Raw genomic sequence first — 12,549 nt, forward strand, 5'->3', positions numbered from 1 at the left:
ATATATATATATATATATATAATCGACTTACACAAGTGTAAGAATAAACTCAACAAATCTTAACAGTCAATTCCCGTGAATCTAACGGTTATACTATATTGAAAATTAATGATTAATTAATAATTGTGACCCAATAAATTTTAACCGTTAGATTCATGGAAATTAACGGTTAAAATTTGGTATAAGACTTATTTTTCTTACACAAAAATAAGTTATCATTCTTACACCAAGATAAGTTGATCTTGTCCCAAATATATATATGAGGTAGGATCCTTTGACACGAGTGTCAAATTTGAAATTTGACACCTCATCTGAGAGTCGTTCGATCAAAAAAGATCAATGGTGTCACATGCTTACAAATCAGAGTCGTTGATCATTTTTTATCCAATGGCTCTCAGATGAGGTGTCAAATTTTAAATTTGACATTGGCGTCAAAGGATCTTATCTCTCTATATATATATGAAGTAGAATCATTTGACACCGGTCTCAAATTTAAAATTTGACACCTTATCTGGAAGCCATTAGATAAAAAAAGATCAATGATATCACATGCTTATAAATCAGAGTCGTTGATCTTTTTTGATCTAATGGCTCTCAGATGAGGTGTCAAAGGATAGTACCTCTCTCTTTCTCTCTCTCTCTCTCTCTATATATATATATATATATATATATATATATATATATATATATATATATATATATATATAAGTGTACAGGCATCATTATTGGTTTAATAATTAGGCTGCTTGCTCTTACTATTATGTCATTTTCTTTTTTTTTCATGTTTCTTTATTTTGTCATTTTATTTTATTTTCATGTTTCTTTATTTTATGGAAGGTATCTTTACTAGAGATCTGGACACGGACACATCACACAAGTATATTTATGGGGGCATAAGAATGTCAGTACACTGATGATCACAATCGCGTGCACCTCTTTATAAGAATGAAATATGTGTACCTGAACCATATGACATGACAGAAATTGCAAGCTTAACTGCCAAAATAGTATTAGCTCGACACTATATAAGAGTAGCTTTGTAGAGAGAAAAAAAAATATGGTGAGAAGTTGCATAAAATAAAGCTTGAGAGATCTATGCCTAGCTAGACTCCTATTTATCAGTTTAGCTTTTCCACCGAGTAAAATTAGTGGTCTATTGTACTAAAAAAAATAAAAATAGCGGCTTTACCGCTATGCTTTTTTATTTTTATTTTTATTTTGGTACGATTATACGACATAACCAAAGTCAGGTGCATCGTGCATGCTTGCATCCCTACCAATTGTTTATTTTTGTGGTAAGCATCAAAATTTGTTCTCAAAAGTAAATATTCTACCCAAGTTATAATTAATTTGGAAAAAATCAGAACGTTTTTAGCTTGATTTTTTCCTAAGAAACCCAAAGTCAATGTAACTTCGATTCATATACTATAAATTATGCCTCATGAAGTAGTGATGACTGAATTCCACTTGTATTATGTCCCATATGTTCCCATGTTTTTCTAAATGGCAATGTTTGTTCATTACGCTTACTTTTTACAGTAATTTTATGTCTACTCGTAGTTCCTTCTCGCCATTTCATGGTAGGACCATTAGGAGTGAACTTGTACTCCTCTCAAACATAAATTAAGTGTAACCTAATGGTAAGTATTATACTAACCATCCACTTGAAGTAAAATATTTTACACATTTTCAAACACTGGGTTAACATAAAAGATGATTTTTTTCTTTGGTAACATGGGAGGACCGAATTCGGTGCACCTCTTTTCTTAAAAAGAAAATTTTTATCCCATTTAAATCTAATATTTTTATCTTTATTTTCATCTAAAATTACAATTTTTTACCTATTTTAGAAAATATAATAATACTCCAAGAGTACCAAAGATTTATTGGTAAAAGACTCTACCAGTTTTTAAGTATGTGCATCGATCGAACTGAACTGAACCGAACCGGTTTTTTTAAAAAATCGAACCGAATTGGTTTAAATGGTTCGGTTCGGAAGTGGTTCGGTTCGGTGAGAAACGGTTCGGTTCGGAAATGGTTCGGTTCAAAATCGGTTCGGGTCGACTCTCTTTTGAAAAGAAAAAAAATTAAAAATTTAAAAAATAAAGTTATAAAAATCAATTTGGTCCGGTTTGAAAACGGTTCGATTCGGTTCAGTTCAGAAACGGTTCGGTTCAGTTCAGTTCAAAATGGTTCGGTTCTTAAACTGGTTCTAAAAACCGGTTCGATTCTTAAACTGGTTCTAAAAACCAGTTCAGTTCATGAACTGGTTCTTTAAAAACCGGTTCGGTTCATGAACTGATTTTTAAAAACCAGTTATTTTAAGGGGCGGTTCGGTTCGGTTCGGTTCATTGTTCGGTTCACTTTTTTAGTTATTTTGCACATCCTTACCAGTTTTCCAATGATCCATATTTTAAAAATAATGCATTGCAATGTCATATCACCAGAAGCACCTACCGTATGGCATATATTGTTATTGTATGCCATACGTATGTGGGCTTCCACACCAGGCCAATTCATGGAGAACTAAATTCTGAAAAGCCCACCTATACCATACTTTTTTCATGGTCATAACTCTTAATTGGCAACCTAAGCTTAACCTTCCACTCCTGTCCCGTTTTTTCTTTTTGTTGAATTCGCAACGGAATCTTACTCTAAATGGCATATGTACCTACTATACCTTATGTCCTCCATTTTGTAGAGAAAATGCTGGTAAGTTAATTCAAGTTGCTGCTCTAATTTCATTTATTTTGCCATCAAATAAAAGTATACCCAAGAAACGTTACTAAAACTATATGGTATAGGAAATAAAACACATAATGTAGAGAGGGGAAAAAATAGAAACCACAGACACAATTGACTACAAACACAATTCAATGTATTGAATACCCAGTTTGCTTGTTTATGCTAACTGAGCATCACCATCTGATTGAATTACATGTTACTCTTTCAGAAAATTGTAATAACTTATTGCTTGTGGATATATAGGATATGTAAGTAAGAAAGCATGAAAAAGAAAGAAATTATCATTAATCAAGTCTCACTAAGTGGATTACAGAAACACAGGATACAAAGTGGAAAGAAAGCAAACACATGAAAAGGAACACAAATAACTTTACCTAAATACAACTTTTCATTTTTCATTCTCCCTAATACAACTTACTTAGCTTTTCTCCCCCATTCACTCTAAAAAGGTTTCCATGACATCCGGGTACATCCCTCCTTGTGAATTCCTATACTCCACAGCTGTTTGTTGATGATGATCCATTGAAGCAGATGAAGATGGAGAAGCCACTCTAGTAGGTAGAGTGAAGCTCCTCTTAAACTTGTCCATTTTCCTTGCCCCTTCTGGGTGGCTATCCAAGCTCAAGAAATCATTGTGGTTGTTTCCACTAGCATTTTGAATGTTGGAAGCAGCTGAACTAGGATTTGGATTAAGAGGGTGTTGGTGACTCTGATCAATTGGTTTGTTCCCTAAGCTCTCCCCATTAAACAAAAGCTTAGCATCATCATTTCTTCCAGCAAGTGCACTGAAGAAGGACAACCCACTTGGCCATTTTATGTCATTTTCATGCTCCCCCATCATGTCTTCCATTCTTGTAGGTTCAGGTGCATGAGGCATGAGAAACATATGGGTCTCATCTTTGGCCTGTGGGAACCCAAGTCTAGTTGCATGTTGAAAAGTGGGTGAGGATAGCATAGAAGTAGCAGAACCAACAAGTGGCCTTTGACCCCAGTTGAGGAGTGGAGGAGGTGGCCTAATTGGAATTGTGGAATGTTTTGAAGGAACTGAAGTAGAAGAGGAAGTGTTCCTAGTTGAAGAGAAGAGTTGGGAGAGGTAGAACCCAGATTGATAGCCTAGAGATTCAAAAGTGTGTCTCATTCTTAGCACAAAATGGAGGTCTTCAGGGATCTGAGAATAGAAGGAAAAATATAAAATTTTGTGGGTGAGAGAGATTCATATACCCAATGAATAGCCATACAAAAATGAATGGTATAGAAGTAGTGATATAAATTTTAAATTATAAAAAAAAAATCTAAAAAATGAGTAGAAACAAATAAATTATGTTATGTACAAGTTTACTCACAATCTTGCAAGAACCAAGTTGCAGAAGGCCATGTCCAGCTTGAATTACAGCGATTGTCTGGTTATGGGAAAATGCAAATAAAATCTAAGTAAATGAAATAGTCAAAAACTTGAAAGTACATAAAAGGAAAGTACATAAAAGAAGCTGTCTGATACCAATAATTGCATGGTGTTAATTCATTCATTCTGTTCTCACCTGAATGCCTGACTCAAACTGTTCAATCCATTCAGGGGGAAGCTGCAATAAATAACATCAGAAAGAGGATGTTGAGACAATCAATCACCAAATAGCAACACATAACTAATAGAAAAGGCTAAATTTAATGCTCTTGGGAATCAAAATCTATATTATAAGGAAAAGGAATAAAACAAAAAAGATCAGAAGTATTATTGAATGTGAGAAGGTTCAAATGCATACAGCATCAAAGGAGCTCTGCCAGTAGTTGGAGATATTAGGCTCACATTCCGTGGGCTCTTTGAAGACCCACTTGTGACACTTATCAGATGTAACCTTTCCCATCAACCTGTTCCCAAAAACCAAACAACACCCAATCAGAGCACAGTGTAGAGAAATTGTGCTTATAAGTTTGTAACTCCCTCCAACATCGTAGTACTGAAAATATTTTCAAAGATTAGAAAGAGAAAAAGAGAAACAGAGGAAAGAGAGAAAATTGGAAACCACAACATAAACAAACACCTACCCAGTACCCACCCTTCTCCATAATTATATAACTGAATTGACATTTTGCTGAAGGACTTTCTGACAGGATCCTCTCCATCAATCTCTTCAAGACAATCTGAAGCCCTTCCACGGCAAAACCCATCTTCCCACATCAACATCCTTCACCAAAATTCAACAAACATTGATTGAATCACCAATCCAAGCAATACCCAGAATCACAAATTGCTAAAAATATAAACTTTTCATCGTCAAAATTTCTAGTCAACAAGGATCATAAAAGATTTTTATCTCTTCAGTACTATATTTTCACAAGAATACACATAGTGCTTGCTTGAGGTGAGTGTTTCAAAGTTGTGTATTGGCTTTTGTTGTTCCTCTATTCTCCAAACAAAGGGAAAGAGAAACCATACTTACAAGCTTCCATTATCATCCCCAACCTTGCACCCATTGCCACCTCTCACTCTTCTGCAAGAAAATGGAGAAGACCCAGATGAGAAAACAGGTCAAAACCATGACATTCAAAACACACACATACACAGAGAGAGAGAGAGAGAGAGAGAGAGAGAGAGAGAGAGAGAGATAGAGAGAGAGAGAGAGAGAGAAGCATACGGGCGAGGACGAATGGTCCAGAAGACAGAGTAAGTCCAATCTGTGTTGAGACATACGCTTCTGAGGGCCTCATGAAGGGCCATCATCCCAACAGCTTCTTTGCTCCTATCTGATGTTGTTCCTGAGCCCACCATTTCTTTCTCTCTCTCTCTCTCTCTTTCTCTCTCACTATATACCTTTTTTTCACACCACCCTTCTTTCACGTCACAATTTAACACCTTTTTTTCTTTTCTTTTCTCCCCTTCTCTGAATCTCCCTTCTTTTCTTTCCTTTACTTTGTTCTCGAAATTTTTCTCTTTTTCAATCTCAGCTACTCTTCCACACACTACTTAACCACCACAAAACAGACCATTTCTCTCTCCCTCTCTCCCTCTCTCTCTCTCTCTCTCGGTGGTGCTTTTTGTTTGTCCCTAACGAGACTACTTTGGAAAGAGATGGTAAAAGAGGGTGTGAAAGAGTGCTTAGTGTAGTGAGTATATGACCGTGAAAAACTGTGGGGACAACTTTTATCGTCTTTCTGTCTCTTACCACAAAGCACACACAACAAAGAGAAGGGAAAAAGGAAAAGAAGAAAAAAGCAGTGTGGTAAGAAGAGGGAAAAAGGTAGAGTTATCAGTTTCTGATGCTCAATTTCACGTTTTTACCCTTTTGTTTCAGCCAGAAAATTCTTCTGAGGTGCAAGTCAGTGAGAGTAGGTGACTTTAGGTTTTTTCTGCTCCAAATTTTGTACCTTTTAGCACGTAATAAGGAGAGATTCCAAGTTCCAACAAGAGAGAGACTTTAAGAGCATCACAATATTCTTCATACTATGTTGTACTCATTATGGGAATTACCACTTTTGTTTAATTTTAACTGTTTTCATTTCATTAAATCAAAACTTATAATCATTTCGTTAATGACAATTAAACAGCGATCACATCGCCGTTTCTTCTTGTCCAAAGTTGGACATGGGAAATCTTCACACACCAAATTTGAGGAAAATGTTATAGAACACTGATCAATTTATCACTTTTTAAAAAAAAATTGTCTAAATATCATGAGAACACTAAAAATTATCAAAGTGTTACGCGTATAAGTTCATTATAATAAGTAAAGAACTTTGTTTACTGATGTGATGTGTCTTTAGACCTAATTTGCTACTAATAATAGTAAACTATGTGAAATGGCAGACTGCTCAGAATATTAGTAGGACACATATCAATCTAGTATAAGTTCGCTAGACTGGATAGCAAACTAGGTGATAGTCAAAAATAAAAAGTTGGAAATCATAAAAGTTGAAGAAAAAAAAAGCTTTGGAAAAGAAAGTGCAGTGAAAGTAGCAACACACAGCCACGTGAATTTGTATCGCATTATTGTTACCAACACACATAGTTCGCTATGGTGCATAGCAAATTAGGTGTTGGCACTTTGAGAAATTTTACTGTTCACATAGCATCTTGGCAATTTTTTATTTTTTTTTAAGTAGCAAATTGGTCACTGTTTCAAATGTTATGATCTTGAAATAATGTTTCTCAATCTTGTTTTAAAGTGTATTGGGTAGCAGGAAATTTTTTAAAATTCTTGGAAAGTAAAATTGAGAATTCGATTTATCCACGTTTGTTACGAGGATTGTAAATTTTTTTCCAGGAAAGTCGTATTCCCAATATTCATGTTTATGAAGAAAAATTATATCTTAAAATACCACAAAATGGCTGGTGGTATTTTGAGAATCTTATGTGATGAGAAATTTGATAATTGTTTTGGGACATAATTAACCTCAATCCATATCTTCAGTAATATTTTATAATTAACTAAACATAATATCAAGAAAATTAACTAATATTCTCGTGAATATTTTGACCTACCAAATAATTTTTTGGTGATATTTTCGAGAAACTCACTTTTTCAACATATTTGAAAATCGTGATTTTAGGGTAATTTTTTTTTTTATCTTTTACTAAACAGATATCCTTCCATGTAAACATCGTTAATTTTATTTTTCTTATAATAATGTTTATTTCCATATAAAAAAATAATGTAATATTATTTCGAGGTCTCATATTCGAACTATAAGAATAGAAGAAATCATCTTGGGATAGGCAATACCAATGGCTATTTGATCATTTTGCCCCTCATTAATTAATTAATAATCATTTTGCCCCTGATTTAAAACTATCCACCAATATGCCCCTCTTTAATCGATTAACTTGCATTTTTAATCGATTAAATAGTTGTTGAGAGATTTAATCGACTACATCTCCCTATTTAATCGATTAAAAAATCATACTGATTTGTTTCCCTTTGTTACCCGTTGGGAGATTTAATCGATTAAATAGGGAGATTTAGTCGATTAAATCTCCCAACAGCCATTTTTGTCTGTTTTGACCATTTAATCGATTAAAAATGCAAGGTAGTCGATTAAAGAGAGACAGAATGATAGATAGTTTTGAATCAGAGACAAAATGATTATTAATTAATTAATGAGGACAAAAGGATGAAAAAGCCCAATACTAATAAAGATGACAATGCAGCCGAATTAATTGAATACTCGATGAGCCAAAAGTTGTATATTTATAACTGAATGAAATGTACAGGCTAGTGAAAAAGAAAATATTCAATATTATTTTATAAAATATTTTAACGTTCGTCAAAGCTTGGTGGGAATTTATAAAGGCACTATGGTCATATGGTAAATAAAGTATTTCATTTAAAAAGTTTAAATTTGATTTCTGTTATTAATAAACTTTTTTTTAGAGATTTCTTAATCATTGATTAAGCCGCTGGAAGAATTTCATACGAATTAATCTACATGCTTGTGGTATCAATATATCTTAATTGGTGATTTGTGGATATGACAATGAGCGCTCACAAACACTAATGTAACGTATGTTCTTATAAAGGGATAACCTTTTACATCTGATTTTTTTTAATAATAAATATTTATCTTTCTTTTTTTAACGAAAAAAAAGTTACTAACATGATGCATATTTAAGCGTACATCAAAAACATTTTCATACATCTCATATTAGTAAGAGTTTCTACAAAGCACGATAGTGGAGCTTTTTTTGGTAAACCGATAGTGGAGCCTTTAACTCAGGTTTCAACCTTGAATACTATGATTTATTTATTTTAATATATTTTATTAAAATTTAAGGGAAGCCTCACAATTAGAATGGTGCATGAAAAATAGTGTTCTATCACGTTCAAAAGACCTTAAAGAATTTTTTTGGTTTGTTAGTATCCATGTGAAAACATTATTGAAGGGTGGATATAAATTGTCAGGCAAAAAAAATTAAAATATTTTAATTTTAATAAATAATTATAAATATATTGCTGTTTTGAAATTATTTACAAGTATGTAGCAGTTATTTATGCCCAAAATGGGCAAGACAATTCACGTCTAAATTAGGCGTGAATGCCACATGATTCACGCCCAAATTAGGCGTGATTAGTCACGCCCCATGCATAAATGCCTTGGATATCCAACCTAATTTGGGCGTGACTCACACCCCTATCATGCATTTTTTGGGCGTGATTGGCATACTTCTTCCTTATTTAAACACTTATCATCTTCACATTCTTCATAACTCTTCTACATCATAACTTCTTAGTCTTTTATACAATCTCATTTGCTTATGCATACTCTGTTTTGTGTTTTTTGTTAATATAGTATAAATGAGTTTACATTCTGATTCTGTTCGTGTTGTCTTATATTATAATGGTAAGGAAATGGAAGGTCGACGTGGTGTCATTTTTGAAGGCGAGAAAAGGCCAACACGTATCATGCGCAATTCAACAGTTAGCGAACTACATCAAAAAATTTGTCAAAAGTTAGCGCTTAAAGGTAAGCAATCTATCGATATGGTCACTACAAGAATATGGTGCGAATCACAATACATTAGTATGCAAGTTGTGGACGATGAAGACGTAGAAATGGTAATTGGAGAATTTTTCAATCAGTCGAGGAAAGATTTTTTAGAGTTATACGTGGATATTGCCGAAGCAAAGGATGTTGTTTTACCCATGAGGTTAGTTGATTTCAGTTTTGCACATAATGCATCATCATCTGCTGCTCCAGTTGTTAATCTGTGAGTCGAAGGAGAAAATGACCCTACCTGGGTTATGGAAGATGGTGGTGATGATGACGATGATGAAAATATCGCAATGGAAGATCAACTTCTTGCTGAGGATGCTAGCGCTTCGGACAATGATGATGAACGTGGTATTCCTAAAAATCAAATCCTAGAATATAATGTTGTGGGAGAATCTCATGTCCAGGAACATCATGACATCGCTTCCACTCGGTTACCACAAATTTTAGAAGGTGTGTTGGTAAACAATAAAAATATACGTTTATATTCACAATTTTTTTAATAGTTTTATTTCGTACATGCAGGTGACGATGTTGTTCTTTTTTGGAAAGAAAATCCACAATACACATACATTGATTGGGATCATCCGAAGGAATAAGATTCTTATAATGAGGGTTCTAGTTCAGGTTCAGGTTCAGGTTCAATTAATGGTCCATGGATAATAGGTAACAAGTTGTATGTTAAGCAAGAATTTTCATTAAAAAAAGAGGTGTAGATGGCAATCAAGAGAAACCTAATGAAACAGCATTAAGAAGCGATTATGCTTGAGAGCACACCCACAAAGTTAAGTATGAAATGTTGTGCTCATGAACAGGGTTTCCCGTGGAGGGTTAGGGTAATAAAATCAACGTACGGTGAAAATTGGAAGGTTACTAAATAGGGTGGAGAAGCATATTATCTGCTGTGGAGAATCATCGTGGCTGGCAGCCACCACATGCCCATCATGTGTTTTGCCTTCGCTATATTGCTAGCAATTTTAATCAAAGGTTCAGGAATGAAAAATTTAAGAAGACAGTTATGAATTTAGGTATGAGTTACATCTTTTTAACGTCTCACTTGAAAGTATTAATAAATGTAAATATAAATAATTATCATTGTCTTTACAGGTTATACTCCTTCTAAGGTTGATTTCGATAGAGCCTTTGCAAAATTTTGTGACACCAGTTCTGAGATTACAGATTGGATTGATAAGATTCCAAACGAAAAGTGGAGCGTGCATATGATGTGGAAGGATGTAGATATGTCCATATGACAACAAAGTTGTTTGAATCAGTTAACAGGGTTTTGAAGGGGGCAAGAAACATGCCAATAACTGGTTTGGCGAAGCATACATACAACAGGCTACTTCATTATTTTGTTACCAGGGGTCAAGCAGCTGCCGCACAACTTCATGCTTCGCATCATCATTGCAAAAATGTGGTTTAATCGATGAAGTGTAATGAGTCCCTTTCTACAGGTCATAATGTTCGTATATATAATGTTGATCAAACAGTGTTTGAAGTTGATGAGGGTTATGAGAGGTCATTTTCTGTCAACCTTCCAGATAGATTTTGTCAATGTGGTAAGTTTAAGGCTTTCAAATACTCATGTAGTCATACTGCAGCGGCTGCACTAAGTGTTCGGCAGAATATTTTTCAATATGTGGATGATGTATTCTTGATAGATAATTTGGTTCATGCATACTCGTTTCCTTGGCAGCTAATTGGTAATGAGGCTGTTATTCTACCCTGGGTAGGTCTGATGGTCATACCGGACAGATCTATGTTGCGTGCAAAAGGTTGTCCAAAGTCCACCAGAATACATAACGAGATGGATGAATTTGAAATAGTCAAAATCGAATTAAGTGTGGCCTTTGCAAGCTACCTGGACATAATCGTCGATCTTGTCCTAATCGTTTACCTATCAGTGATTTGTAAACGTTTGTATTCAAACATTTGGTTTTTTTTACCCAGTTATTATATATCATCTCTATCTATGTTGAATTATCTATGCTACGTGATTGAATAAAGAAATATGAAGAAAAATAAATAGCTCCAACGCAGGAGACAAATGCAAAACATAGTCCATGATATATACAAACTTAATCCAGTCAAATACAGTCCATCACAAAATATACAGTAATCCTAGATAATAAACTACGAAGGGGGAGGCCATTTCCTCTGACGCGCCTGGTGCTGTGGCAATCTGCGTCTAGGAACTGCACGCGGTACTGCATCTGCAGTTGGATCTGGAACTGGAGCTGGATTTGGATCTGTCACTGGAGCTGCATCTGGAACTGGACCTGGCTCTAGCGCTGAACCTCTGTTGTGACTGGCTGTATGGGAGATGACATAGATGCATGGTAAGGAGGCAGGGTGGCATCTGTAGGCCAAAATGAACCCCAATCTCCAAACATCTCTGGGTCCGAACACAACTCCTCAATCAACTGTCAACATCTCCATGTGTCCACTCAAGATAATCGTGACTGCTACTCTCTCCCTATGTGGAGGGTACATACCCCGATGCCATGTGTACTGGACTAGCATGGTACAATGGCTGACTCTGAGAGTTCATGGGTGGATCCTGTGTACATGTCTGGGAAGGAAACTTCAGCACATCCTGATGCTGACGAGGCGCGAAATAACTGGGCTAAGAACCATATGTATGCCCCATCATGGGAGGCTTGAAATATCCAGACATATCTTTTTTTGGCCTAGGTGCGTGAATAGGCTCTGGAAAAGTGGTGGCACTGGCTCTCGACAACGTCCTAGCCCGCGTCCCTCTTGTCTATGTCCAAGAATGTCAAGACACAACTGGGGCTCATCCTGTGTCTGGGTCAGGAGTGCCTGTGGACCTGGCTTCTCCACCCTAAATGACTCTCTAAATACAGATATGATGCACCTAATCTCCTCACAGACCCACTCTAAATCGAAGCTCAAAAAATGCTCAAGAGTAGTCGTCAAGTCAGCATCTCTAGACCATCAATCTATATAAGCCAAATGGAAAAGCATGAATGACATTTAATAACACAATGTCAATAAACAATCAAACTAAGACAAATAGAAAACATACACTGCGTCCAATCTTCGCAGCCCTCCTGGATACGTAATGCTTATCTCTGAGCCTATACTAATCCACGTACTAATGGTTTGGTGACATCAGCCCTGGCAAAGGAGGGGGCAGCGGACCTATGAGTTACTCCCTGATCTACCATCTATGAATGAATGGCCTGAGCTTAACCGCCCAGTTATCAGGCCATTTACCTCAAAATGTGTGATCATGAACCCCTTTGAGCTTTCTAGGCCTCAATGGTATTGGCTGATCCAAACCAAACTGTCTCA

At 35.5% G+C, this 12,549-nt stretch overlaps 1 protein-coding gene across 3 annotated transcripts; it reads right to left on the reverse strand.

Moving 5' to 3' along the window:
* Positions 1–3,053: 3,053 nt before the first annotated feature.
* LOC133285097 (protein RICE SALT SENSITIVE 3-like) lies at positions 3,054–5,749 on the reverse strand. 3 transcript variants are annotated; one of them, XM_061482271.1, is made up of 7 exons: positions 5,379–5,749; positions 5,184–5,231; positions 4,800–4,928; positions 4,506–4,611; positions 4,284–4,325; positions 4,089–4,145; positions 3,054–3,913 (listed from the first exon to the last, which is right to left on the reverse strand). In XM_061482271.1, the coding sequence occupies exons 1-7, from the start codon at positions 5,510–5,512 to the stop codon at positions 3,182–3,184; spliced, it is 1,248 nt and encodes a 415-aa protein (XP_061338255.1). In that variant the 5' UTR covers positions 5,513–5,749; the 3' UTR covers positions 3,054–3,181. The 3 variants fall into 3 exon arrangements, with proteins under 3 accessions (XP_061338255.1, XP_061338254.1, XP_061338256.1); XM_061482270.1 differs by having other exon boundaries at positions 5,184–5,234; XM_061482272.1 differs by lacking the exons at positions 5,184–5,231; positions 5,379–5,749 and having other exon boundaries at positions 4,789–4,917.
* Between the last annotated feature and the right edge of the window lie 6,800 nt (positions 5,750–12,549).

This window comes from Gastrolobium bilobum, unplaced genomic scaffold (genome assembly GCF_033153095.1).
Source record: "Gastrolobium bilobum isolate Gb01-03AN ecotype WA unplaced genomic scaffold, APGP_CSIRO_Gbil_v1 utg41497, whole genome shotgun sequence".
NCBI lineage: Eukaryota > Viridiplantae > Streptophyta > Magnoliopsida > Fabales > Fabaceae > Gastrolobium > Gastrolobium bilobum.

Excerpts from the sequence above, each read along its gene's own strand:
- LOC133285097 (XM_061482270.1), bottom strand. The coding sequence starts at position 5,512 with ATGGTGGGCTCAGGAACAACATCAGATAGGAGCAAAGAAGCTGTTGGG. Across the intron at positions 5,235-5,378 it reads TGGACCATTCGTCCTCGCCC|AAGAGTGAGAGGTGGCAATG; the intron begins GTATGCTTCTCT and ends ATTTTCTTGCAG. Across the intron at positions 4,326-4,505 it reads GGCAGAGCTCCTTTGATGCT|CTTCCCCCTGAATGGATTGA; the intron begins GTATGCATTTGA and ends TATTTATTGCAG.